This window comes from Ambystoma mexicanum, chromosome 12 (genome assembly GCF_040938575.1).
Source record: "Ambystoma mexicanum isolate Mex_15411 chromosome 12, UKY_AmexF1_1, whole genome shotgun sequence".
NCBI lineage: Eukaryota > Metazoa > Chordata > Amphibia > Caudata > Ambystomatidae > Ambystoma > Ambystoma mexicanum.
The window spans coordinates 427,011,924-427,036,005 of NC_090936.1; the positions used below are offsets into that span (position 1 = coordinate 427,011,924).

General features: G+C 43.9%; 1 protein-coding gene across 2 annotated transcripts in view; it reads right to left on the bottom strand.

The window, feature by feature from the left end:
• The window catches only part of LOC138513606 (sodium- and chloride-dependent GABA transporter 2-like), a 771,005-nt gene that overhangs the window by 470,786 nt on the left and 276,137 nt on the right, over positions 1 to 24,082 (bottom strand). For both annotated transcript variants that reach the window (XM_069628589.1, XM_069628590.1), the window contains exon 4: positions 17,393 to 17,533. In XM_069628589.1, the coding sequence (XP_069484690.1) occupies positions 17,393 to 17,533 (141 nt within the window). The remainder of the gene's footprint in view (positions 1 to 17,392; positions 17,534 to 24,082) is intronic.

Below are 24,082 nucleotides of genomic sequence, written 5' to 3' on the forward strand. Positions count from 1 at the left end.
ACAGTGTATGTTTCCTATTTTTTGTCGGCAGTATTTGTAATCTGTTTTTCTTTTTGGGGAGTACTCGCTTATTTTCAGGGAGTACAGTGATAAACTTGTAAGCCAAAGCAATACATTTCAGATTTGTCTCCTCTTTGGTATTCAGCAGAAGTGGTCCTCCAAAGAAGAGTGAAGCACAAAAGAAGTCGGGAGGACACTGAGGAATCCATCATTTGCTTGAACAATAGCTTCTGATTTAGCAGTACTAAAAGAACGAACATGTCTACACCTACAGGAAAACCCAAGGATCCAAAACAGAGGTCAATCGTTGATATGTTTTCTCCAAAAGCAAGAGGAGCTGGCCCTACTCCAGGCTCTGATTCAAGCAAGCGCAAGAGGTCTGATGATACCTCAAGTGGCAGTTCAAACACAGCTGCACATGTTGTCCAACCATCGGCCAGCAAATCAACTCTTGCTGGCAGCGAAGCTGCTTCTTCAGGTGCAGACAGTGCATCCACATGTGCTGACATTGGTTCACTAGCTTCGTATGCTGACTCTTTGTCTACAGCTCTATCTTCCTTGGCTGACATAGCATCTCCTTCATTTGTGGTGGCCACTGAAGGCTCTTGTTCACTTGCAGACATTGCTGTGACGGTTTCACGTGATGCTGATGACCCAAGCAACACTTCAACGTTCCTGGATAACGCTGAGTGCTCTTTCAACCCTGATGTTGAGGATTGTTCTTCCCGTATTGGCATGTTTGATGATCCTCCCACTGGTGCTTGCTCTCCCGACATTTCACTCGTCGGGGAGAGCACAGGCAGCTCTTGGTTGCAGAGCGATAACAGTATGCAGATGTGTATAGCTGAGCAGGGCATTCCAAGAAGATCTCCAGCTCCCAATTTAGATGACAGTGTGGTGACTGATTTGTCACCAAATCCATGCAGTGACCCTGTACAGCCAAAACTTCCTACATACCCTGTAACTGGTTCCCGTAAGTTTAACAGAGACTACAAAACATATCCTTGGGTGGAGTATTCCGTTCTGAAAGATAAAGTATACTGCTTTGCATGCAGACATTTTGGTTCTAATTCTGGAGGAGAAGGGCGTGCACGTGGCAATGTTCCATTTTTTGACATTGGCTTCGCTAAATGGGAAAAGACACGTCGTTCTTTAAAGATGCACTCAGATTCTGATAAGCATAAGTCTTCGGTTGTAGCTTGGGCAGACTTTAAGCGTGTACAACAGACTACAGGCCCTCACCACTCAATTGTTTCAATGCTAGAAAAGGTTGGGGACCAAGCGATTGAAGAGAATCGTCAACATGTGATGCAGTTAGTAAAGGTTGTATGTGTTTTGGGTCGTCAAGGACTTGCTTTCCGAGCCACAGATGAATCGCAAGACTCCCACAATAAGGGAAACTTCATAGCAATATTGCGTTTGCTGTCTGATAATAATGAACTTCTTAAAGTAAAAATGGCTAGAAGATATGGGCACTACACATCTCCAGAGTATCAAAATGACATGATCTCAGTTGTGGCAAATCTTATATGTCAGAATATCGTTAGGAAAGTGACAAAGCACTTTGCAGTGTTGGTTGATGAAACCAAAGACATTTCGCATAAAGAACAGATGAGCTTTGTGATCCGGTTTGTAGATCAAGATGGGAACATTCAGGAAAAAGCCATGGGATGTTAACACATGGAGAAGTTGGATGCCTCCAGTTTAGCTGCAGCCATTGACAAATCTGTACGCAATGCTGGCCTTGACTGGAAGAACTGTGTGGCACAATGCTATGATGGGGCATCAGTTATGAGTGGCTGTTTCAATGGAGTGCAAGCAAAAATAAAAGAAATTGCTCCACAGGCAGTTTACATTCACTGTCATGCACATCGTCTAAACCTTGCGTTAGTGCAAACTATCACTAACATACAAACAGTGAAGGATTTTTTTCTCAACTTTGCAGGCTGTGTATGTGTTCCTTTCACAAAGTTCTCCTCGGCACAAACTCTTTGTAAAAGCTCAAACAGAAAGCGGTCTGGAAGTACAAGAATTAGAAAGACTTTGTGGCACTAGATGGTTTTATTGGTACGCGTGTGTTAAAAAAATACAGGCTCGATTTGAAACCATTATAGTTGTTCTCAGTGTAATAGAATCATCGCAACAACGTGACAAGCAGGCTTGTTCAGAAGCCAGAGGACTTCTCCGAAATATGCAGTGCTTTGAGTTTTTGCTAACTTTGTTAAGTATGGAAGCAATTCTGAAAAAGATTTGTGTGTTATCTCATGAACTTCAGAGAAAGCATCTTGATTTGCCAGATGCGAGTCACCTAATTCAAGTGACAAGAACTGCCCTCATCAACCTTCGACAAGAATGCCATTGGGTGAAAATCGTCAATGACGCAACGGAATTGGCAGAAAAATGTGGTATTGAAACAGTTGAAGACCACGACCGCAGAGCTTTACCAGTAAGGCAGCACCAACTGAGCAGCAAACGCAAAGAATACCTTGTTGGTACTACTGTAGGGAAGAGGCCTGGACATTATGAGCACTCTGAGGATCGAATGCCACAGACTGAACGGATAAAGCAAGAGGTGTTTTTCTGCACCTTGGATAGGTTTGTAAGAGAGTTGGATGCTCGTTTTATAGATAACATGGGGCTTATCAAGGCTGCCGGCATGTTCAATCCAAGGGCTAAAAATTTCTTGGAGGACTCATCTGCAGATTTTCTTGCTCGGCACTACCTAGGGCCCCAAGTAGATTATGCTGGATTGCATTCAGGCCTTGACACTGCAAGGGGCTATTTATCTGGCAAGACTTTAGCAGGTATTCACTCTGTCAGGTACTATCTCAATGAATCTCCAAGAGGCTTTTCTGATGTCCTAAATCTGTTGGATCTGGTTCTTGCATTGCCGATTACAACTGCAACAAATGAGAGGTTCTTCTCCTGTTTGAAAAGAGTTAAAAACTATTTGCGAAATAGATGTGGAGACAACAGACTTAGTGATTTGTTGGTAATGGCATGTGAACCTATGGAGGTTGACGAGGTAAATTTGAGTGATGCCATTGACCGATTTGCTGACATGCGACACAGGAGGTATCCTCGGAAAAGATGAACCATCATATTCTTTGACACTGTTAGATTATAGCTCAATTTTCCAGTTAGGTCTTTCTTTTCAAGTCACGCAGACCTAATCAGCACCACATACAGTCTTCAAAACCATCTGCTACTCTCCTACACTACCAGCCTCTTCTCCTCATGAAGTCAGCCATGATACATCGCTCATGCACTACAACCAGTTTGTCTTATCTTCAAAACACTGCATGGTATGCTGTTGAGTTTTGTCAACATCCTATTTTTTACCAGTGAGCTAAGCAACAATGGACCATTACGTCAGAAACATCATGTGTGTCTTTAAAATGGCATCATCTGCCACACTGCCGGCATCCTACAGATTTTCAGTCTAAGCAACAGCAAGACATTCAATTAGCATTTTCCTGTGAAGCCAGACAGGCACTACTAGTGGCACAGCCACAAGCATCTGTCAACCGCCAGTCTCTTAGAATCTGAGTAGCCTCCATCAGCATCTTCTTGACAAGTCAGCCAGAAGCTGCAGCACAGCTGGAGTTTTGTGTCATGAAAACATTTGCTATCCGATTCCCGCCTGGCTCTTCTTCATTCCCAGTCAAGGAAGCAATGATGAGCCATCTAAGCAGCAACTTCCTTTAAGCCAGTCACCAGCTACCCCACAGCTACAGTTCTGTCTTCACAATGCCAGCACCGTATCCTTGATTTGTAGTCAACCAAGCAATGATGAGACACACCCAGTGAGTGCCCTCTGTTAAAACCAGCCCGGCATCATCGGCATCACAGCCAGTATTCTGTGACCTCAAAACAGCACCTGCCATACTTGCAGCCTCTTCTCTGCCAAACACCTGCAGCTCCACTACCAGAGTTCTGTGACCTCAAAACAGCACCTGCCATACGTGCAGCCTCTTCTCTGCCAAACACCTGCAGCTCCACTACCAGAGTTCTGTGTCTTCTTGATCTGTTGCCATTGAACACTCACAGACCTCTCCTCTGGTTTCCAGTCACCTAAGCAACAACCTGCCTTCGAGTCAGAATCTTCACCTCACATGCCATTGAAACAGCAGCACCGGCACGTCTGTCAAGCCACTGTTCTGCTCAATCTGGTAAGAAACTACATTTTAAGTCTTATGATCAGAGTGAAGAAAGAGCAACTGTTGGGCATTATCCAAAAATCTATATAATAGTACTAATTGTTGGAATGTGTACAATTGTGGAGAGGTGCGGGGTGTGGAGGACAATGAACATGTAGGAACAGAAACCTAGGCATATAAAGAGTGTTGGTGAGTGTGGGAGTAATGCAAAATGCAGCCAGGATTTTTTCCCCCATAAAATCTGGGGAAAGGACTGATGAGGCTTTTGGTACTGAAGTTTGTATCACTCAGTAATGCACTGTATGCCTTGAACACATTTTGAACTAATCTTTTGGCAGCCAAAATAACACAAGCAGAAGAGTCATTAAAAACTGAGGATGCCATACATGTTTTCTGGTGAAATATTCTCCCTCTCCCCTTTTATCCTGGCTTTCCCCTATCCCCGTGCCCGCCTATCCTCCCCTGTCCCCCAGAATGTGATTTCGCTCTGTATCCTGTTGAAATAACAGGGCAGATCCACATAAAGAGGGGATTGGGGTTCATACACTTCACGTGGCAACATGGACCTTGACACTGCTACATATGATGATCCATTCTTGTATGAAATGTCACAATACACTGATATCGTAACCATTTTTTTCTTAATGCACTGAGGGATAATGCTTTATTAGGCCACTTCCTGTGACGTCATGGCGGGGGTGTGGTCTAATGGCATCACTTCCTGTGGGAGTGTGGTCAAATGACATCACTTCCTGTCATGTCACTCTTGGGGGTGTGGCACTGTGATGTCACTTCCGCTACCCCTGGCATTTTGGTGAAATGACGTCCCTGTTGGTACCCCTGCCAGCGATTCTAACATATATACTTCTCGTTACCCACAGTGAACAAGTAGCTTTCAGTACTGGAAGATGCCAGCGATGACAAGGTAGAACTTCCACCCTGCAGGATCGATCGAGTTTGCCTTGTCACGTTTGACGGCGGAGTACCCACTTAGACGGTTGAGTCAGCTTGTAATTTAACAAGACTGCTTACAGACCAATACAGTTCGTAGTTGCATTGTGAATAGAGCGAACCTTGTGTAGTCGCCATTTATGCCCCAATGGCTTTCTAGTCTGCTGCACAACAACCTGGGGGTGAACCCTTTAAGAACGTCTCCTAGCAGTACACCTTAGCCACATTTAGAAATGTGTAACATTTAGTGCGCCAACTTGAACCACCGGACCTGGCCAGGACATCCTAGGAAGTCCTACACTGATAATACTGTCATCTCAGAACTAAGCTCTAATATAATGAGATTTTGATTTTCGAATAGAGGGCAGTTGGGACTGGTTTTAAAGTGTGTAACAGTAATTGTCGTTTCTGTTAGAGTTCCTGTCTGAAAAAACAGTGCAACTTGCATGCATGGGCACCTTTCTAAAAATAGTATTATGTGCTTAAGTCAAAATCATATTGCAAAACATATGACGCGTTCATACCAATGATAATTTATTTTCAGGGGAAAATATGGTTTCCCGGTCAAGGGAGGACCTTAATATAGGACCGACACTGAAGAATGCATTGTTACTAATAATAAGTCTGTTGTGGTCTTGATACACATAACTGCACGTTGTTGTACAGTGACAAGACAGTTAACCCCTGAAGAATTTCCCACAGTAACATTTCATTTTTATGTCGAGGGAAGAAACATGTTGGGATGGATGAGTATGTTTCATTAAGAATGTGAGAGTGAGTAGTAGTTTGAATTGAATGTCTGATGTGAGTTTTAACTTGCAAATTTATTTTGCACAGCACTTGTCACTTTAATAAGATTAGAGTTACCCAATACAGCCCATTGTTGTATTCAACTGTCTTTTCACGTACGGTTGTGTATTTTGCAACAAACTGAAATTGTTTTAATTCATGTGTATCAAAATAAAATTTATATTTTTGTGATTATAATTCAACTGTCTTATGAGATGATTGAAAAATTATTAGCCAGTGTATCACCTAAGAAGAGTGATATTCGCTTGATAGGGCCCGGAACCCACCCTGAAACAACATTCTACCCACAAGCTTTTTTGTTATTAGTTAAAGGTTTTGAAACCTGTTTTAAGGGATTGCTTGGTGAGGTAGGTTAACCCCCCTCACGCCTCCCACAGTTTTTGATAGGTACCGCTAAGTACCAGATCTAGTATCCTATTTATGGCCTGCCATGCCACTTATGTAGGGATAGTAGGTTGGGTTATGTAAGGGTGTCATGATATGTTGTTAAGTCCTGTTATGCTGAAGACAAATTATGCAATGCTAGGTATGCTTTGCTATTTTATGTTACATTATATGTTTGTATTCTATGCCTTACTTTGATATGTTATGCTGTGTTATGTCTCTATGTTTGACATGCTGCACTGTTATACTATGCTAAGTTACCTTACATTGCTAGGTTATGCTATGTGATTTTGTTTGTTATTCTATTTTCTCATCTCATGTCTAAGTCCCCTGTGTTTCTAAAGGCACAGGGACCAAAGAATAGGTTCCTCCCAATAGCAGACTGGACAGGGACCACCCGTCTATGCTGAGTGAAATAATCCTTCAGCCAACAAATTAGAACTAATCAATATACAATTAGAAGATTGACCTCGATTCCCAAACCCAAATCCCTTGGGTTCTTTGTTGCCAGTAGACGTACATTCCAAAAGCACATCACCAAAAAGATGCAAACCACCTGGCCAACTATCTCCACACAAAGCAATCTCGAAGGGAAGACTAAAATTCTCCAAACTGGCAGAGATCCGCGCTCCACACATCACATCCTGATAAGGGTGGAGTCTAAGCTAGCCTATAAAGAGACAACTCACAAGCAGTCCTTCTCCTGCCATGCCCAGACCATCTGGAACTCAATCCTGGGAGAGACTAAAATTGCCCCCACCATCCTCCAGTAAACACTGAAAACATTGCTCCTTCAACAATACCTGCCAGACAAATAAAAATCCTACCTTCCCCCGACCAACAATACTGAGCTACTGTATAGAATGCCGAGCCCAATGCTGTCACCATCCCGTTGTAAAGCGCTAAACTGCTCTTGAGCTAGGTTCATGCTATAAGCAATAAAAACTAAAATGAAACAAATTATACAATCCATGAGACTGACATGCACTTTGAAGCATTTGTAAAGTGTGCTCTATAAGACAACTTCAACAGAGAAAGTAGAGCAAGAGCGTGAAAGTAGAGAGATAAATAGATTCAGCCAGGTAGTGGGGAGTTGAGCCAGGCATAGATTTAAAGACAAGGAGCAGGAACTTGAAGGAGACATGTTGTATAGAGCGCCAACCAGTGTGGTGATGGTACACCAAGGAGGAATACAATCTATGTAAGTTCTAGAGAGTGTATGTGGCAAAGGTGAGTGTATTGTTGGTGAAGCAAAAGAGATTTGGGGAGGCCCATGAGTAGGCTGCAATAGTAGTAAAGTTGACTGAAAACCAGGGTGGTTACAATAGTTTTAGAAGGGTGGTGGGTGAGGGCAGATCTTCCTGCCAATTAGAAGGTTGATCTTGGACACAGTGCCAGTTATAAAGTGATGTTGTTTGAGTTTGCTGTGAAAGAGTACTCCAAGTTTGCAAGCCTTGGGTACTGGCTTAAGGAGAAAGGTTAGTGATGGAGGCTAGGAGAAAGATGACTTCTGTTTTAGATGATTTGTGAATAAGGTAGCACAGTGCTGTCATGTTGCAGAGATATGGGGGTGAAGGAGGGAAAGGAAAAGATCTGGGTCTCATCATCAAAGTGGTGATGCATACAATCGGATGATGGGATTAGTCTGTCCAGAGAGTATGGGAACAAATTCATTGGAAGTGGGCCCAGGAATTATGCTTGTGGGCCGTCCACTGTGAGTGGATTGAGGGAAGAGGTATTAGAGGTCTAGGTGATGAAGAAATAGTGGTGAGGGAGAAATGAGTGCACCCATTTGTGTATGAAGTAAATTAGGTCAAGAGAGAAAATAGTTTGGAGGGTAAAGGATGATCCACGGGGTTGAAAGCTGCAGAGAGATTGAGTAGAAGGAGAACAGCAAGAACTGAGAGTTGTGACCTGAGAATAGAAAGTTGGGGACCTGAGCGAGAGTCATCTAAGTCAGCTGTGGAAACCATTTTGAAGGGGGTCACACAGTGCACTTGTCTTCTGGTAGCTTGTGATGTGTTTGAATACGATATGCACAATGATTTGACAGTGTTGAGGTAGAAGGGAGATGGGATGACACAATGTGGAATTATTCTTGTCAGCAGTAGGTATTTTTAAGATGGGTATGACCATGGTCACCTTGTTACGTTCTCAGAAGTTGCCAATTGATAGCGAAGTGCTGAAAAGGGAGGAGATATGTGGTGTAAGCTCTTTGAATTCTTTGGGTTCCAAGAGGTCAACAGAAAAGCTGCATGGGTTGTCTCAGCAGATGATGGGTGACAATTCATCAGGACAGGCAGGAGAGAAGTAAAATTGGATAGAGTGAAATGAGATTGAGGGTGGTGTAGTGAAGGAAGAGGGGGAGAATTAGGAAGGTGGATGGGGTGTTCCTTATTTTTGTGATTTTGGAGGGAAAGTGGGAGACAAACACTAATCAGCAAGGTTCAGGGCAGTGTGTGAGGTTGGGAGATGAGGGAACCTATAACATTGAGACGGTAAACATTTTTTGCAGAGTCTAGAGCAGTATTGAGGGTAAGGAGAGAGAGACCTGATAGATCATTGGGAGAGCAGGGGATGAAGTTCTGCAGCAGCAAAGCAGGTGAAGATGCATGGCTGTACTCAACATTTGGATGGCTGGGGAGATCCATGGTTGGGTCTCGCAGAATGAGAGTGAAGAAAAAAACAAGTATTGCTGCTTAAACAGGGAAGTCAGAGCAGTTTCGAGCATGTGGGAAAGAGAGAGCTTGGAGGGAGGGCCAGACTTGGTCAAGCTAGAGGACCATACACTCAGGTTTTGGTGAAAGAGGGCAGAGAAGGTGAGGAGAGGCAGAAATTGTGAAATGTATGAATGGGGGGTCAGATTGTGAGGGATCAATAGAGAAAGTGAACTGTGGTTCGTAGGAAGTAGAGGTAAGGAGAGTTTACATGGTTGTAGTCGGGAAGGTTCCATAGATTGACCAAAGAGACCTCAAAGAAAGTAGAGTCCTGCTGCAGTCAGGGAGCCGTGGTCATGTTAGTGAGGTTGAGATAATCTCTGATGATGGCAGGATTAACAATGATGCATGGCCAACACAACAAGGGCTGCTTCACAGCTGATAAGTGGCAATAGCAGATAAGTACATGCCTATCAGGTACAGTATGTACAGCGTAGCGTATAGCAGAACAGTGGCACATCCATCCATGTCAGTCTCTCATTTCAAATATAGACAGTCATTCCAGAACCTTCACATGCTACATGCATGCATCAAACACAAAACATCCATGTATCAATACATCATCGATTCTATGCATGCAAACCTTTAGCTCAATCACATGCATAGATGCAAACATCACCATACACCCTCCCTCTTACAATGGAATACATTTGCACTGCAAAAGGTGAAACAATACCGACCCACTTAAATGCAAGAAGTACCCTGCTGAGTAGAAGAATAAAATAAGAGGAAGTACTAGTTGCCATAGCATTAGATCAGAGGAAATTGTGTGTCACTCACCCACAAATGCAGAATACTTAGACAAGACAAAATACCAACAGAAACGGTAGGGTTGACAACACATGGCCATTGATAAACCTGACAAAACAACACTGAACATAAAGAGAATACAGAATCCCTACCAATTCCATACACACAAGAGCAGTCACACACTGCCAAGGCTACCTTGTAATGACCTTCTGTCACTATACTTCTGCAGGCTTTGCAATCCTGCAGGCAACACACATCTGCGGGCATTGTCATCTGCAGGCATCTCTCACCTGCAAGCAACATGCATCTGTAGGCATCTTTTATCCACAGCCATCTCTCACCTGCATGCGTCTCTCATCAGCGGCCAGCATGCATCTGTAGGCAAGCCAGTAACCTACAGGGAACCAACATCTACAGGCATTCAAGTATACACTTATACATCCCAGTCTACAGCACTACATTGTACATCTAGAGGTATAACCTCTCTGCCAGTAACACTTAAGTACAGCAAGTGGCCCATCCAAGGGACCTGAAGTGAAAGGTTTTAACCTAAAAACTGTCACACAACATGGGCTGCTAATGCCAGAAGATGACTGATGTCTGTGAATGAGAGATGCCTGAAAATGAGAGATGGTGTCAGATGTGTGTTGACCCAGGATAAGCATAATGGTATTACGGTTTTGTAGAACAACTGTTCATCTCACTGTGGCCTACTTTGTCTCTAAATATGTTCACTGGGCCTGGCTGAGGAGAGAAAAAAACACTGCAAAGTGTGGGAGCTTAATTGACTCAGGGAATGTGGCTAAGCTTTAGCACCTTGAGCCATGAATAATGCTAAGACATGATAATTCAGCTGATTACAAATCCATTTTGGAATGTTTTAACTATTGAATACATTGTTATTCTTGCAAAATAATTTTATGATTTTATCAACTGTAACATTCTGTTATCGATTGTATTTTGTGCATGTTGTACCTAAAAGGCTTTTGCCGAATAAAGGTTAATAATGAGTAATGACAAAAGGTCACTGCATTGGGACATTAGACTCGAGAGTTCCAATCAGTAAGTGAAGCTCAGTGAAGAAGAGATGGTGGGTGCTGGGTGGGCGGCATCTGAGTAGGATAGTCAGAGAAGTAGGAGCGCGATTTTGGACAGACATATGGTATGAAAAAAGAGGGAGAAAAGTCATGGAGAGTAAGAGTGGCTGTCGGTATGGCATCAATGATTATCAGGCCAACTCCATTGCCTTTCTCGGCTGCTTGAGGGAAAGGGTAGAAGATAACAGAGTCATTGTGGAGGGGAGTAAAAGTAGCGCTCTCGAGTGGGGAGAATCCGCGTTTTAGTGACAGCCACCACGGAATGTTTGATGTGGTGGGAGTCAAAGTCGTCAGTTACAAATAGTGTTTGCATTGTCCTATTTCCTTTAAAAAGAAACTGTGCTATAGTCAATAATATCACCATATGGCAATTGAAATACCCCATACCATTTTAGTTTGTATGACTCCCTTAGTATAATGTGTTATGGCCATGAAGTAATTACATTTTCAATTAAAATGAAGCATGTAAAATCCAATTGTGCATTTATTCATCAAAGGCCCAACCTAGAAAGTGTATGGTTACAAGACGATTCTTTATTTACAATTGAAAGTTACAATGCCCCCGTTTGGGCGTGTTTTGAATTTTCTAACACTTAAACTTTTTGTCGCACGATGGTGTGTGATGATTCTTTGAAGAGCCTAGACCTGTCAGGAACCGGTGATTCTGATATCCGAGTTATGTACACACATGCTTTCTATGTTAGTTATATGTATGTAAAACATGGGCCATTTATTTGCATGTACAATGTTCCCTGATAGACAAGTGCTGACATGTTTTACCACAATCCCTTTTCCTATATTATGGTGTATTGATGTGGTGTATTGATGTACATGCTTTGTTGGCATTATTGCAGACTCATCCATTTAAACATGGGCACCTGATTTTGTGTTTTAAAAAAAAGATGAAGTGTATTTACATAATTTAAAAATCAAGAATTAACCAATAGAGTAGAAATAAATCTTAACGCCGAAATGGTTAAATAAGTGTTCTTCCCACTAAAGATTCGCAACGAAAAGTGGGGAGATGAAAGCCTAACACAATTATAAACATAAAGGGGTAAAATATGTACAGCGCATGTCATCCAGTTTAGGACATTAAATACAAATATGCTCCAATGTCTCAACAACACAATGTCTTTGCCAAAATCTACAAACTCTAAGATGTCTAGGAAACTTTCCTCGAGCGGCCATCGCCTCCTTAGTTGGTAATTAAATGCGGCATAGTCTCACAAATTGATGACTCACAATCTACTGAGGAATTTTGATAAATAGGGTAAAACTGTGTCCCAAGGTGTTTCAATAAATATACAATTCTTAAAACGTTTATAACTTTTAGCACTCTCTAGGGTAATGATACAATCTTGTAACCATATCCAAAATTCCCATGCATTTGAGTGCCCAATTATTTAAAGTAGGACTGGCTTTATTTAATGGAACCTCTTTAAGAACAGTTAAAAGAAGAGCACGAGGAAGTGCTCATTATCGTGTAAAGTAGCAACAGTGATTGCCAATCTACAAGAGCTTGTAGGGATCACAGGCCTAATTCATACCTTAGAACTGCCATAGGAACAACAGATGGAAGGTCGAGGGCATGTTTTCATTGGTCTATTTCTTAACCAATCAATATTGGCACATGCAATCTCAACACTGTAGATACTGCAAGGAACTGTTTTACCCATGAATAGCTTTAGCAAAGGGACCATTATATTATAATTGATTCAAACCTGTGTGGCTCTGCATCATCTTGCTTCCAAGACAAGCATGTTGCCTCTGAGCTATACTAGCCGTGCAAATGGAACATTTCCCATATCCGAGAGAGGTAGCCCCCTTCTGTCCACACTTGAGTCCTGAGGCGAGCGGCTCTACGCACCGGCCCAGAGGCCGGCTATCCTAGGCCAACCGAGGCTCCACAGCGCTGCGGTATTGTTACGGTTTAGGGGGGATTCTGACTTAGAGGCATTCAGTCATAATCCCACAGATGGTAGCTTCGCCCCATTGGCTCCTCAGCCAAGCACATACACCAAATGTCTGAACCTGCGGTTCCTCTCGTACTGAGCAGGATTACTATTGCAACAGATAATCAACCTTTCATAGTTGGGAAGAGTAGGGTGATAAAGAAGGTCGTATAACGTTCATAATCTTGTCTCAATTCGGAGCCCGAATCATGATGCCTAAGTACTTCCAGCTGGTGACTAGTCCCAGTTTGCAGCTATTAGATTGCCACGTAAAGTTATGTTTAAACTTTTGTGGATTTGGAAGTGTTTAACTCTAGATCAAGATTCTGCAAGTATTTAGTAAAGGAATTTATCAATCTCATGTAATCTCATTTGTTAATGTCCCATTGGTGAGCACATGACCCCAGCTCATGTTTCCCAATCTTCCATTGTTATTGTATGAATTTCCATTCAGTGTGTCCCTTCACCTGATTAATTGCCACAGGTAATCAATCACTTGAATAATGTAGCAGACAAATTTCTGTTTTATTTGCAGTGCTGTCCTCTCCAAGTCAGCATCGCTACTAAAACAAAATTTTACTTGATTTAATTCATTTATGCAGTGGGTTGAACAAACAAAAATGTTGTACAGTGAAAAAATGAAAATGTACTTAAGTATGAGGGCCCACTGCAAAGACAATGGGCCTCATTACGGGTCCAGTGGTAACCCTGCTGGTGCTACCGGTGGGTTGCTGCCAGACACTTAAAAAGATACCGGCTCCTGACTTCCCAGTGCCACCGGGCTATTACAAGTCCGGTGGCCAGGAAGTTAGGCGCTGGTCATTTTGTTAATCCCCATTCCCATAGAGTCCCATAAAAAGCATAAAAGTCCCATAGGACTCTATGGAAGTGGGGACACAGAAGCACCGGCACCATTGTTAACAGCGCTAGTGCTTCCGTGACGGCTTTGCTTACCGTGACCGCTGTGCCCGGCAGGGTGAGACCTGTCGGGCACAGCGGCTACAGCAGGCAAACCCGTAAAACCCGTAAACAAGGGTGCCGGTGAGTTTACCTGATTTCTGGACCGGCAAATCTGGCATGAGGCACAATGTCTTTGCAATTCGGCAAGGATCAAGAGTTCTATTAGTTGAGTTCTGAATAACTGACACACACACATAACAGGGCACCAATAAGATTATTGTGTTTGTATATGGCTCATGCAATTTACTTCTTGCTTCCGACACTGTTATAATAGGTTTTAATATTTATTTCAATAGTACTCATTTCATTGATCAAAGGAGAATGAGATTTGGAGTTGGCCCAGCCAGTATTGAAATTTGTGAAGTGCAGACTGGTCCCATGTCTGCACCCATCACTAAACCTGATGGCCTATTCACACTGACTGATACAAACGTTGTTTGTTATTAGCATATAGATAATGATATACAGTAAGGTTTGTGAACTATACAAGGGTCTCACAAGCCAAGCCCGACATTGTGGAACTCCCGCACAGTACTGCCCGTGATCAAAGCCCACAGACAAAACACAATTTATAATCACCATACTCAAAGAACTAACCATGAAACATCAAAACATTTGTGTAAAATGAAGAGTGTGTCCATTGGGATAGCATTTCTATGTTTGCTACATGCAGCAGTGTTTGTATGTTTGTTCACATAGGTTGGGCTTGAGGACTACAAACACTAGCTCCAAAGTGGATCTCCCTCTATTAGCCAACATTACAACATGTGTTTGACATCCTGGCATAACGTTTTGGTCTCTACAGGTGGACTTTTGCACCTAGAACCTTTTCTACACCACAAGCAGCTTTCACTCAGGGCTCCTCAGCTTGGTCTCTGGGGCACACCTTGGATATAAACCTTTTCAACCACCCAATTTTCTTGCTTTGAGCTTCAGAAGTTTGACTAGGTGTCGAATAACGTTTTACACCGGGCCCTTCGCCTAGTTTGGGACAGCCTAGTTCAGTCGTGCCTCACTCTACCCCTGATTTTATAGACTTTCATGAACTGTTATTGACCGCCCCAACAAAATGTTTTTTTTCCGTAGACTGTTTTTGACCCAATTGCCATTGATAAAAAAATTGTTAATTCTATTTTCTCAATGTTTCCTTCCTTTATACTACAGTGCGTGTTTAGTGGTTACAAGTTTATTACATTGCAATATTTGCCTAGAGCTCTTGGTTTGTTACTTTAGTGTGGTATCTATAGTGCTTTTTGCACTGGTTGGGCCTTCATCCTACAACACTTCTCGCTGTAATTAGGCCATGAAGCTGGACCCACATAGCCACACATAACACAAACGGTATTTCAAGTAGCTTTCATGACTTCCTTCAGTCTATTGGTGCATTTTTAAGTCCCATCTTAATTAGGCGTATTACCACTGATGCCCTGGAATGGTGTATCATGACAGCGAGAGTAGAACAGCAGACATAAGAGGGACATCATCCTCTGAGGGACTATGTAAGTGCCATGGATTACACTGTGATTGCCATCCCAGAGTTGAGAGCAGCCAGGTCCTCCCTCAGTAGATTGCTGCTGCCGACAGCCCAGTAATGGGGGAGAGAGGACTATTAACCTCTCCTGCAGGTTGTGTTTTGTGATGCCCAGTGTGAGACATCTGAATGAAATCTGTGAAGATGTCGTCTAATTCAGCCTAATGTGTGTTTGTGTGGATGTCACAGAGTGCATGTTGCTTTAAGCAGAAGGGGCTACTATCTTGTATGAGGCTTTACTTGTTGATGTGTAGTAACATGGATGGCGGGAAGCATGACTTCCCCTGCCTCTTCAGGAATGTCACTGCTGGTGAGCTTTGCCTGGCTGGGAGACGTCTAAGAGTGTCCTCCAACAACCGGCCTTAGAACAAGAATGAAAAAAGGCTGATAAATTCAGCAAGTCAGTACTCTGACTGCAGAGAGTTGAGACAGTTCGGTGTTGTCATTTGAGTCTACCTGAGCCATTTCTCATCCCTCTTGGGAGACCAGAAGACTGATATCTATCTTGGGAGACCAGAAGAACGCTCCCAAAGACTGAACATACTTAACTAGGGTAACAATAGCACAGCACAGTTGAAACTGATATGAACACTTTTTGTAGGCAATCTACTGATCAATATTTCAGAGGTAATGTGCTAACTAGCACACTGGTGTGCTTCAATGGAGCAATATTGAAATGACCGTTTTGAAACTAACATGTTCATCTTCTGAAGGTAACGGACAACTCATTAACTTGCATGGGAACAAAGATGCATGTTATATCTACTGGACAGTATTTAAAATGCATGTTTTAAACATTCCACCACCTTTAAAACTACTGTAGATACTACTGGCATATTGTTTATAAGTGATACTAACTGTTCCCGGCGTAACATATGCCATTCTAACATATCTTAAAGGTCAATATCAGTCTGTAATTCATAGGGTCACTTCTGCACCCCTTCTTAAATATCGGAATTACAACCGACCACTTCCAGGAAGGGGACGTAAGTCCTTGTGATTTATTAATGGTCATTGAAAAGGCTAAACCTATCCAATGGAATGAGTGGTATGTGCGGTATAAGAACAGTATCTAAGTTCCGTCGATCAAATGGGCCTCTATGATGTGTCTTTGTAGACACGTAATTGTCAGCCTTGTTCCATTGCAGAGTCCCCATGATGGCATAAAATTGCCCAGTAGCATTATTACAGCATTTACTTTTGGTTTTAGCTTGTGAGGAAGCATTTATCCTACAGCGTTTCGCTCTTTAGAGACTGAAACGTTGAGCCAGTAATTAAATGAACATTGAATCTGGAACCACTGCGCCCTGTGTGAAGAGAAGAGGGGGTGTAAAGAAGTATCTTGAAACTATTCTGAATGTTTGCGATAGTGGAAGATGAAGGTGCTCGCGTAGAACCATGCTCATTCTGTTTGTTGAAAAGCTGTAGTTGAAGTGGGTGCACTTTGCCATTTGAAGAGCAGAGGGCAACCTAATACTGATCAATTGTATTTGTATGTTGTAATGATAGCTGTTTTTGAAGTGGGTGCACTTTTCCACATGCCCAGCTAACACTGATAAAATGCATCAGCTGAGTATGGAAACATGCCTACAGGTTTTTTATATATAGATTATCCCAGTGTTGTGGTGCAAACTGTATGAGGCACTGCTGTGTTACAATGGCCAAATATACTATCCTGTGAATTCGATGTTTCTCCATTACACAACATTTTCTGATGGTCACATAAATAATTTTGTCCAGAGAAATATTTCTGTGCACTGTAGCAGACATGATATCTGAAGCATTGCAATATGCCACACGATCCCCGTCAAAACAGCCTCCAAATCCTACATTACTTAACCCACTTTCTTCCTAAAAATGTTCTGTAAAATGCACCATGTTCTCCCGTCATTTAAAAAAACCTCTTGTGGGTAAAACCCGCTGAATTGCTCCACTGGAATGTACATTTAGGCCTCACCAGTTTAAATTCAGCTTCTGCCACAATAAATTCAGGAACTCACAGTGTTTCCTATTTCTTGATTTGGAAATGTGAGAAACAGGGATTTTCACAGCAAGTAAGACAGAAACAAAGACATACCTGTGTTCCACTCATGACCACAGCTGGCCCAAGGGAGTTCTGTGGCGAATGAGCTGAAGAGGTAAAAAAAAGCCCAGGCAAGAACAACAATGTAGTAAAAATTAAGCAGCAGGACAATCACCTGAGATGCATATCCAATTCCTGTAGGAGAGAGAAAACACTTGTCAAATGTGAAACAGAAGGAAGCTACACAACCCGTGACATCCCTTAACATACGGTGAGCTTCAATCCGAATAATGTTTATTGCTTATTTTCCAGTAAAAGAACACCATCCAATCAGTTCAGTTCATATTTATTTCAGGCAATATATCCATAAAACCAAAGCAATCCATTCCATAAAAAAAGGAAGAATATTATAAAAACGATAAGACATAAAAATCACACAACATAAAAATGCAGGTATGCTAACTACTGATACTGTCCCACCGTATTTAATAAATATTAAGGAACATGGGCTTATCGTGCATCATGAAGATAAAATAGAAAATATTTATGATAAAGATGGCCTACATTGATAAAAGCCCTGTACTTTTAAAACTGTGAGCACAGAACATTTGAACATTTCTTTTAAGGACCCTTGGTGGGTGCGTCAGCCAATCAGGTTGCTCCAAACCCAGACTGAATCTAACCATCCAAGCACAGGTTCAGAGCAAACTGACTGCTTGGCGCCCATGTGCGATGCACCTCGTGAAGCCTGTCCCCCCTCCTATACTGCCTCCCACCCCACCTTAAGCACCTCATTCCACACCCCTTCTCCTTACTTTAATGGGGCCTCTGCCAGGTCTGCAACACTTTGTTTCCATCGCCACTTCTTCAGTAATGGAAATGGAAGAGGGGCTCCAAGAATAGTCCCGCCTTCTATTTCCATGACAGACACTCCCCGACAGCAGCCAACAAAGCAAAGCGGGTAGGTTTTTAAAATGTTCTTATTGCTATGAGCACCTCAAGGGTTTGCCTCAGGGTGTGGATGGCAATAAGCACCCGTTTTAGCAGTTTTGCAGGCCCAGTAACAGCACTGGGGCCCTGTGTTAAGGTCCTCGCTTCGCTTGGGCATATAACTTGGCCCTGGATTGTTACCGGTTATTGAAGACCCCAGAACGGGTGCTTATTGCTGTATTAGCACCCTGGTTGGGGGCACCAGCCAATCAGGGAGCTCAGGGAGCCGATGTTCGGAGCTCCCCCATGGCTGTGCACCCTCGGTCCTTCTCCACATTGCCACTCTTAATTCTCGCTCTGCTGTCAAACATTCCTCTGATATCTGCCGCCTTCTTGAGGAACTGGACCTTGACGTACTCGGTCTCACTGAGACATGGTTCACGGCCAGCTCTGTCACCAGCTTTGACACACTCCTACCTGACGGCTACAAGATCCTCTCCGTGCCCAGACCCAACTGTGCTGGGGGTGGGGGGTGTGGCCCTTATCTTCCCTGAGTGGATTCCTGCCACTGCTATTCCCACGCAGACCTACTCCTCTTTTGAATGTCTTGTCTGCCGACTCTCTCTCTCTCCTAGCCATTCCCTTACCGTAGCTACTATCTATCGGCCACCTGGTCAAATCTCCTCCTTCCTCTCTGAGTGGGCGGACCTCTCCTCCTCACTCCTGTCCTCAACCACTCAACTCCTCTTTCTTGGAGACTTCAACATCCACCTGGATGCTTCCTGTCCCCCCTCTGGACTCTTTCGCGACCTCTGCAACTCTCTCTCTCACTCTCTATTCTCCCGTCTGGGCCAACCCATTCTGCTGGGCACACTCTTGATGCCCTGATCTCTTCTGACCTTCCCCTCTCTGTCCCTCTCTCCACCCCTCTCTCCTGAAGTGATCACTTTCTCCTCTCCTCCCACCTCACCCTCCCTACCCCACAGGCAAAGCCACCCTCATCACTGCCATCTTCCTTCTCGGTCATCCGACCCATGAAGCGTGTGTCAGTTGAGGCTTTCGCTGCCACCTTCTCGCCCCCTCTTCCCCCCTCAGCTGACTCCCACCCTGACACAGCCCTCTCCACTCTCTACTCTGCTATATCTGATACTCTTGATATCCTTGCCCCTGTTATGAGAATCCGCCTGAAGCCCAAAGCCAAATGTAACTCCTGGTATGACTTGGATCTCGTCACCCTTAAACGCTTGTGCAGGGTGGCCGAGAGGAAATGGCATGCTTCATGGTCATCCTCTGACAAACTGGCCTGTCGCCTACTCCAAAGGCAATACCGGCTCTCCGTTCTCACCAAGAAGAGAGCCCTTATCCAAGCCCGCATCACTGCAGCATCTAACAATTCGGCTGAACTCTTTAAAATCTGCAAGGAGCTGGCCAACCACGCTGCAGTCTCTACCTCTCCTGTCCCCTCCCAGGCCCTCTGCACGGCACTGGCCTCTCACTTCATTTCTAAAACTCAGGACATCCTGTCCTCACTCTCCTCCCATCACCTCCCCCCCCTATTCCCTGCCCATCCTCTGGCCCTTCTGCAGCCACCCGTCCTCTCTCCTTCTCTGCCTTTCCCCTTTTTTCTGCTGATGAGGTTTCGAGACAAGTCCGATCTATGAAAGTCTCGTCAACACAGGTCCACCCCTGCTCCGCCAAAACTATTAAGGACCACATCGACTCCTTGGCTCCTGCCCTTGCTGACTTCTGCAATCACTCCTTCGCCTCTGGAGTCTTCCCATCCCCTCTCAAGCACTCCCTTGTGCACCCCCTTCTTAAGAAACCCTCTTCCGACCCTTCCTGCCCAGCTAACTATCGCCCAATCTCTATCACTCCTTTCCTGGGCAAGCTCCTGGAGAAACTTGCCATCTCCCAGCTTAATCTCCGTGCTGAATCTGTTGGTAGCCTTCATGACCATCAGTCTGGCTTCGGAGCTGCCAGAAGCACGGAAACTGCTCTCCTGAACATCCGTGAGGACCTGCTCTCGAACCTCGACTCTAACATTCCATGTGTTCTCATTTTGCTTCATCTCTCAACTGCCTTTGATACTGTCAACCATACCATCCTGCTCAACCGTCTCCGTGATAACCTGGGTATCACTGGTCAGGTTCTGGCTTGGCTGACCTCTTTCCTCTCAAATCGACCCTCCCAGGTCCAACTGGGGTCTTTCCTGTCTGACATCTTTTTCTCTACCTGTGGTGTCCCCCAGGGTTCTAACCTCTCTCCCTGGCTGTTCAACCAGTATCTGGCACTTCTTGCCCACCGCATCGCTGCTCTCTGCCCCAACTTTCAGTGCTATGCGGATGATACCCAGCTCATTTTCAGGCTACGCTCGGCCTCCTCTTCTCCTTCCCTCATCTCTGACTGTCTTTCTGCTATCCAGGAATGGTGTGCCACCAACGACCTCTGCCTTAATGCCAGTAAGACCGAGATTCTACTCATCGGCACACCCACTCCCTCCTTCCCTGCAGCTCTCTGGCCGGCCTCTCTTGGCCCTCTTCCTGCTCCTACCTGCAAGGCAAAAAACCTCGGGGTCACCTTCGACTCCACACTCTCCTTCTCTCCTCACATTTCTGACGTTTCTAAGAAGTCACACTACCAGCTGCACCTCCTCAGAGGTATCCTTCCTTTCCTCTCCTTCCTCCAGAAGCTAACTGTCTCCAGAGCCCTGGATCTCTCGAAGCTGGACTTCTGTAACAGCCTCTATCTAAATCTGCCTGCCTCTACTCTCCGCCCTCTGCAACTCATCCAGAACAGGACTGCGAGACGTGTCCTTGGCCTCAAGCCCAGGGACCGTATCTCTCCAGGACTGAAATCGCTACACTGGCTCCCTGTGGCTGCGAGGATTAAGTTTAAAACCCTCTGCATTGTCCACAAGGCCTTCTGGGGCCTGGGGCCAAATTACCTTCAACTCTCCCTTCCTAAATATCTTCCTTCTCGAGCACTTCGCTCTTCCGCCTCCAACTCCCTCAGGGTTAGCCACTTCTCCAAGCAACGAGTTGGGGGATATCTCTCTCCGCAGCAGGTGCCTCCCTCTGGAACAGCCTTCCTGCCTCCCTGAAACTTGAGGAGAACCATCTCTGGTTCCAGAAGCACCTCAAAACCTTCCTCTTTGTTTCTGCTTTCTCTCTCCCCGCCCCTGCTAAATCACTGAAACTGGACTGAATTAGCATCTGGGCCACTCACTAATGTCGGTCCTTGGCCCAGCCACTCTCCCCTGCACTGCCTTCCTGGCAACCCCTGCACTGCGGGACTGTCTCTGTATCCCTACAGCCCCCCTTCCCAGCACTTGTCTGCACTTATCTTGCACTTGCCACCAGCTGGCCCTTATTATTTATCTTGTTCATTACTAACCCTGTACTGCACTTTCCCCTCTCCCTTTCCCCCGTGCACTTTTCCCGTCCCCCCTACCCATGCACTTGCGTGATCTGAATGACACCTGGCCTAGTAGGATCGTCGTCTGTCTCCCCTTGCTCCCCCCTCCCTGCCTCGTCGCGCCTTGAAACACTTGTGTATAGGCGCGTTACAAATGCCATATCATATCATATCACCCCTCACTCTGATGTACCCTCCCACCACTCCCATACCGCCTTTAGCAGCCGCAAATAACTGCAGGCGGGTGCTTAAGGCAAAGTTAAAATTGAGAAAAAATGAAAAACATACTTTTACTCCGTCCTGCGATGCCACATCAGTAACAAGAGTCTGTCTTCAGTGCTGATTCAGAATCAACACTGAAAATGGACTCCTGTCTCGACGCAATGTCGCAGGACGGAGTAAAGCTACCTTTTTCCTTTGTTTAAAAAATGTTAGCATCGCCTTTAACACCTGCGTGTAGTTACTCGCCGGTGCTAAATGTGATATGCCCCGAAGCGGCAGGTCGACCCTGTTGGTAACAACATCGCTGCCCAAGTTAAGGGCCCGAACGAGCAATACAATCCACAGAAAAAAAGAAATACATGTCTATCTTTACGGGCGATTGGACAAGAGGGTCACAATATATACACTATGTCAAAATACCCCCATTTCCCTGTAATAGCATTTATAGGAAAACAATTGAAACAAACTCTTGTAAAATGTACGCGGGCCGCTCAAAAATGGTGGCCAAGTATGGTAAGGTTGAATGCCTTCATTCAATGAGACAGAATCTATCGATCTATTTGTAGGCTATTACACATGGGTCTCTTGTCTAGCTTTTGTTGAGAGTTGGATTATCCTGCATTTTATGTGATTAATCCTTCCCTTATCCAAGGGGTGCAGCATGATTAAGGAACCATTAGTTTTAGATTCAAATAAACCTATTTAATCCAAGAAAAATCTCCTAGGATTATTGCAAATGTCATCAAGAATTAATTGGGATAGCATGGCTTTCTGATTTCCCTATATTCAGCCATAAAGAAACTGGCTCAATTATTGTTGTATCTTCAGTATGTAGTATCCCCAATTCTTGTTGAGAACCAAAGGTCGGTACAGGTGGTGGAAGACCAAATATCCTTTGACAAAATCAATTTGATATATCCTAAAGAGGTGAGTGGTTACAACATCCCCACATGTCTATTCTGAATAAGCACACCACTAGGGCTCCAGCTTAGTAAACTCTGACTATAGGCTCTATGAGTTGAGCCCCAAAGATCTTTAAAACCTATGGATATATTACTTTCGATCCTTTTATGGATCGTTTCATGATCTGCTGATTCACACTCAATTTTTGAAAGAAGGAAATATCCATATAATCCTGGGTTTTAACTTTATAATCTCTCTGTCGTTCTTACAAATACATGACAAATACTAGTGCTTGACCTAATTGGGCTTGGTGAATTTTTGCAAATGTATTTTTAAGGCCAGTTGGTGCATAGGTCCATATAGGCACTGAATACTGAAATTGAATTTTGCAAAGATTGGGAATATCTAGCTGTTAGGGCTGCATGGTCAGAATATGCCAATATTGGTACTCTAGTTTTCCCTAATAATGGTACATCAGCCCCAGCAAGTGTCAGTGCCTCATGAAGATCATTGTTAAAGAGATTATAGGCACTGGGGCCATTACACAGCCCTGGCAAGCTCCATGTTTTACTGCACAGGGCTGTGTGGTGGAACCATCCTGATTGTACCAGACAGGTGTGTTGCACTCCTCATGCAGAGTGTGCAATCATAGAACATTGAAGAGTTGGCAGATACATGTTTACCTACTTCCACCACTCATTTACTAGACCTGGGACTCATTGCAGGTCTTGTGATAATGATAAAATGAAGTGCTGGTTTAAATATCTCTATTTTTAAAATATTACCTAAATACTGGCTTTAATTGCATGGGATATTTAAAGTCATGGGGTACATATAAATATTTAGCGTGGGGTAAACATGGGTTATTTACCCCATGCAGTACTGTCTATGCACCCTGTGCCGTACACATCCCAATGCGATCCCAACCTGTAATTAGGTGGTATTTTATAAATAAGGGTCGTTTAAAATATTGTTTATTTTTTCTGTTATCTCCACGTATGCAATGAGGCCCTTATTCTTTATTCTATTTTCTGTTTCCAGGCATTTTATAGCTGGGTGCTTTTTGTTCCTAAGTTATATGACGTTATATGACTGAGCATATATCGTATGTTTAATTTATGGATGCAATTACTGACTGCAGAAGAAAGATCAAGTGAAAACGTGTAAACCACACCTGGATGAGATGGGTTAATGTGTAGAGAATGTCTTGGTTTTATTTAGAAAGTGCTCGATGAACAATGGGGGTGGGGGTCACACCTTTTCTGTTGCAATTAT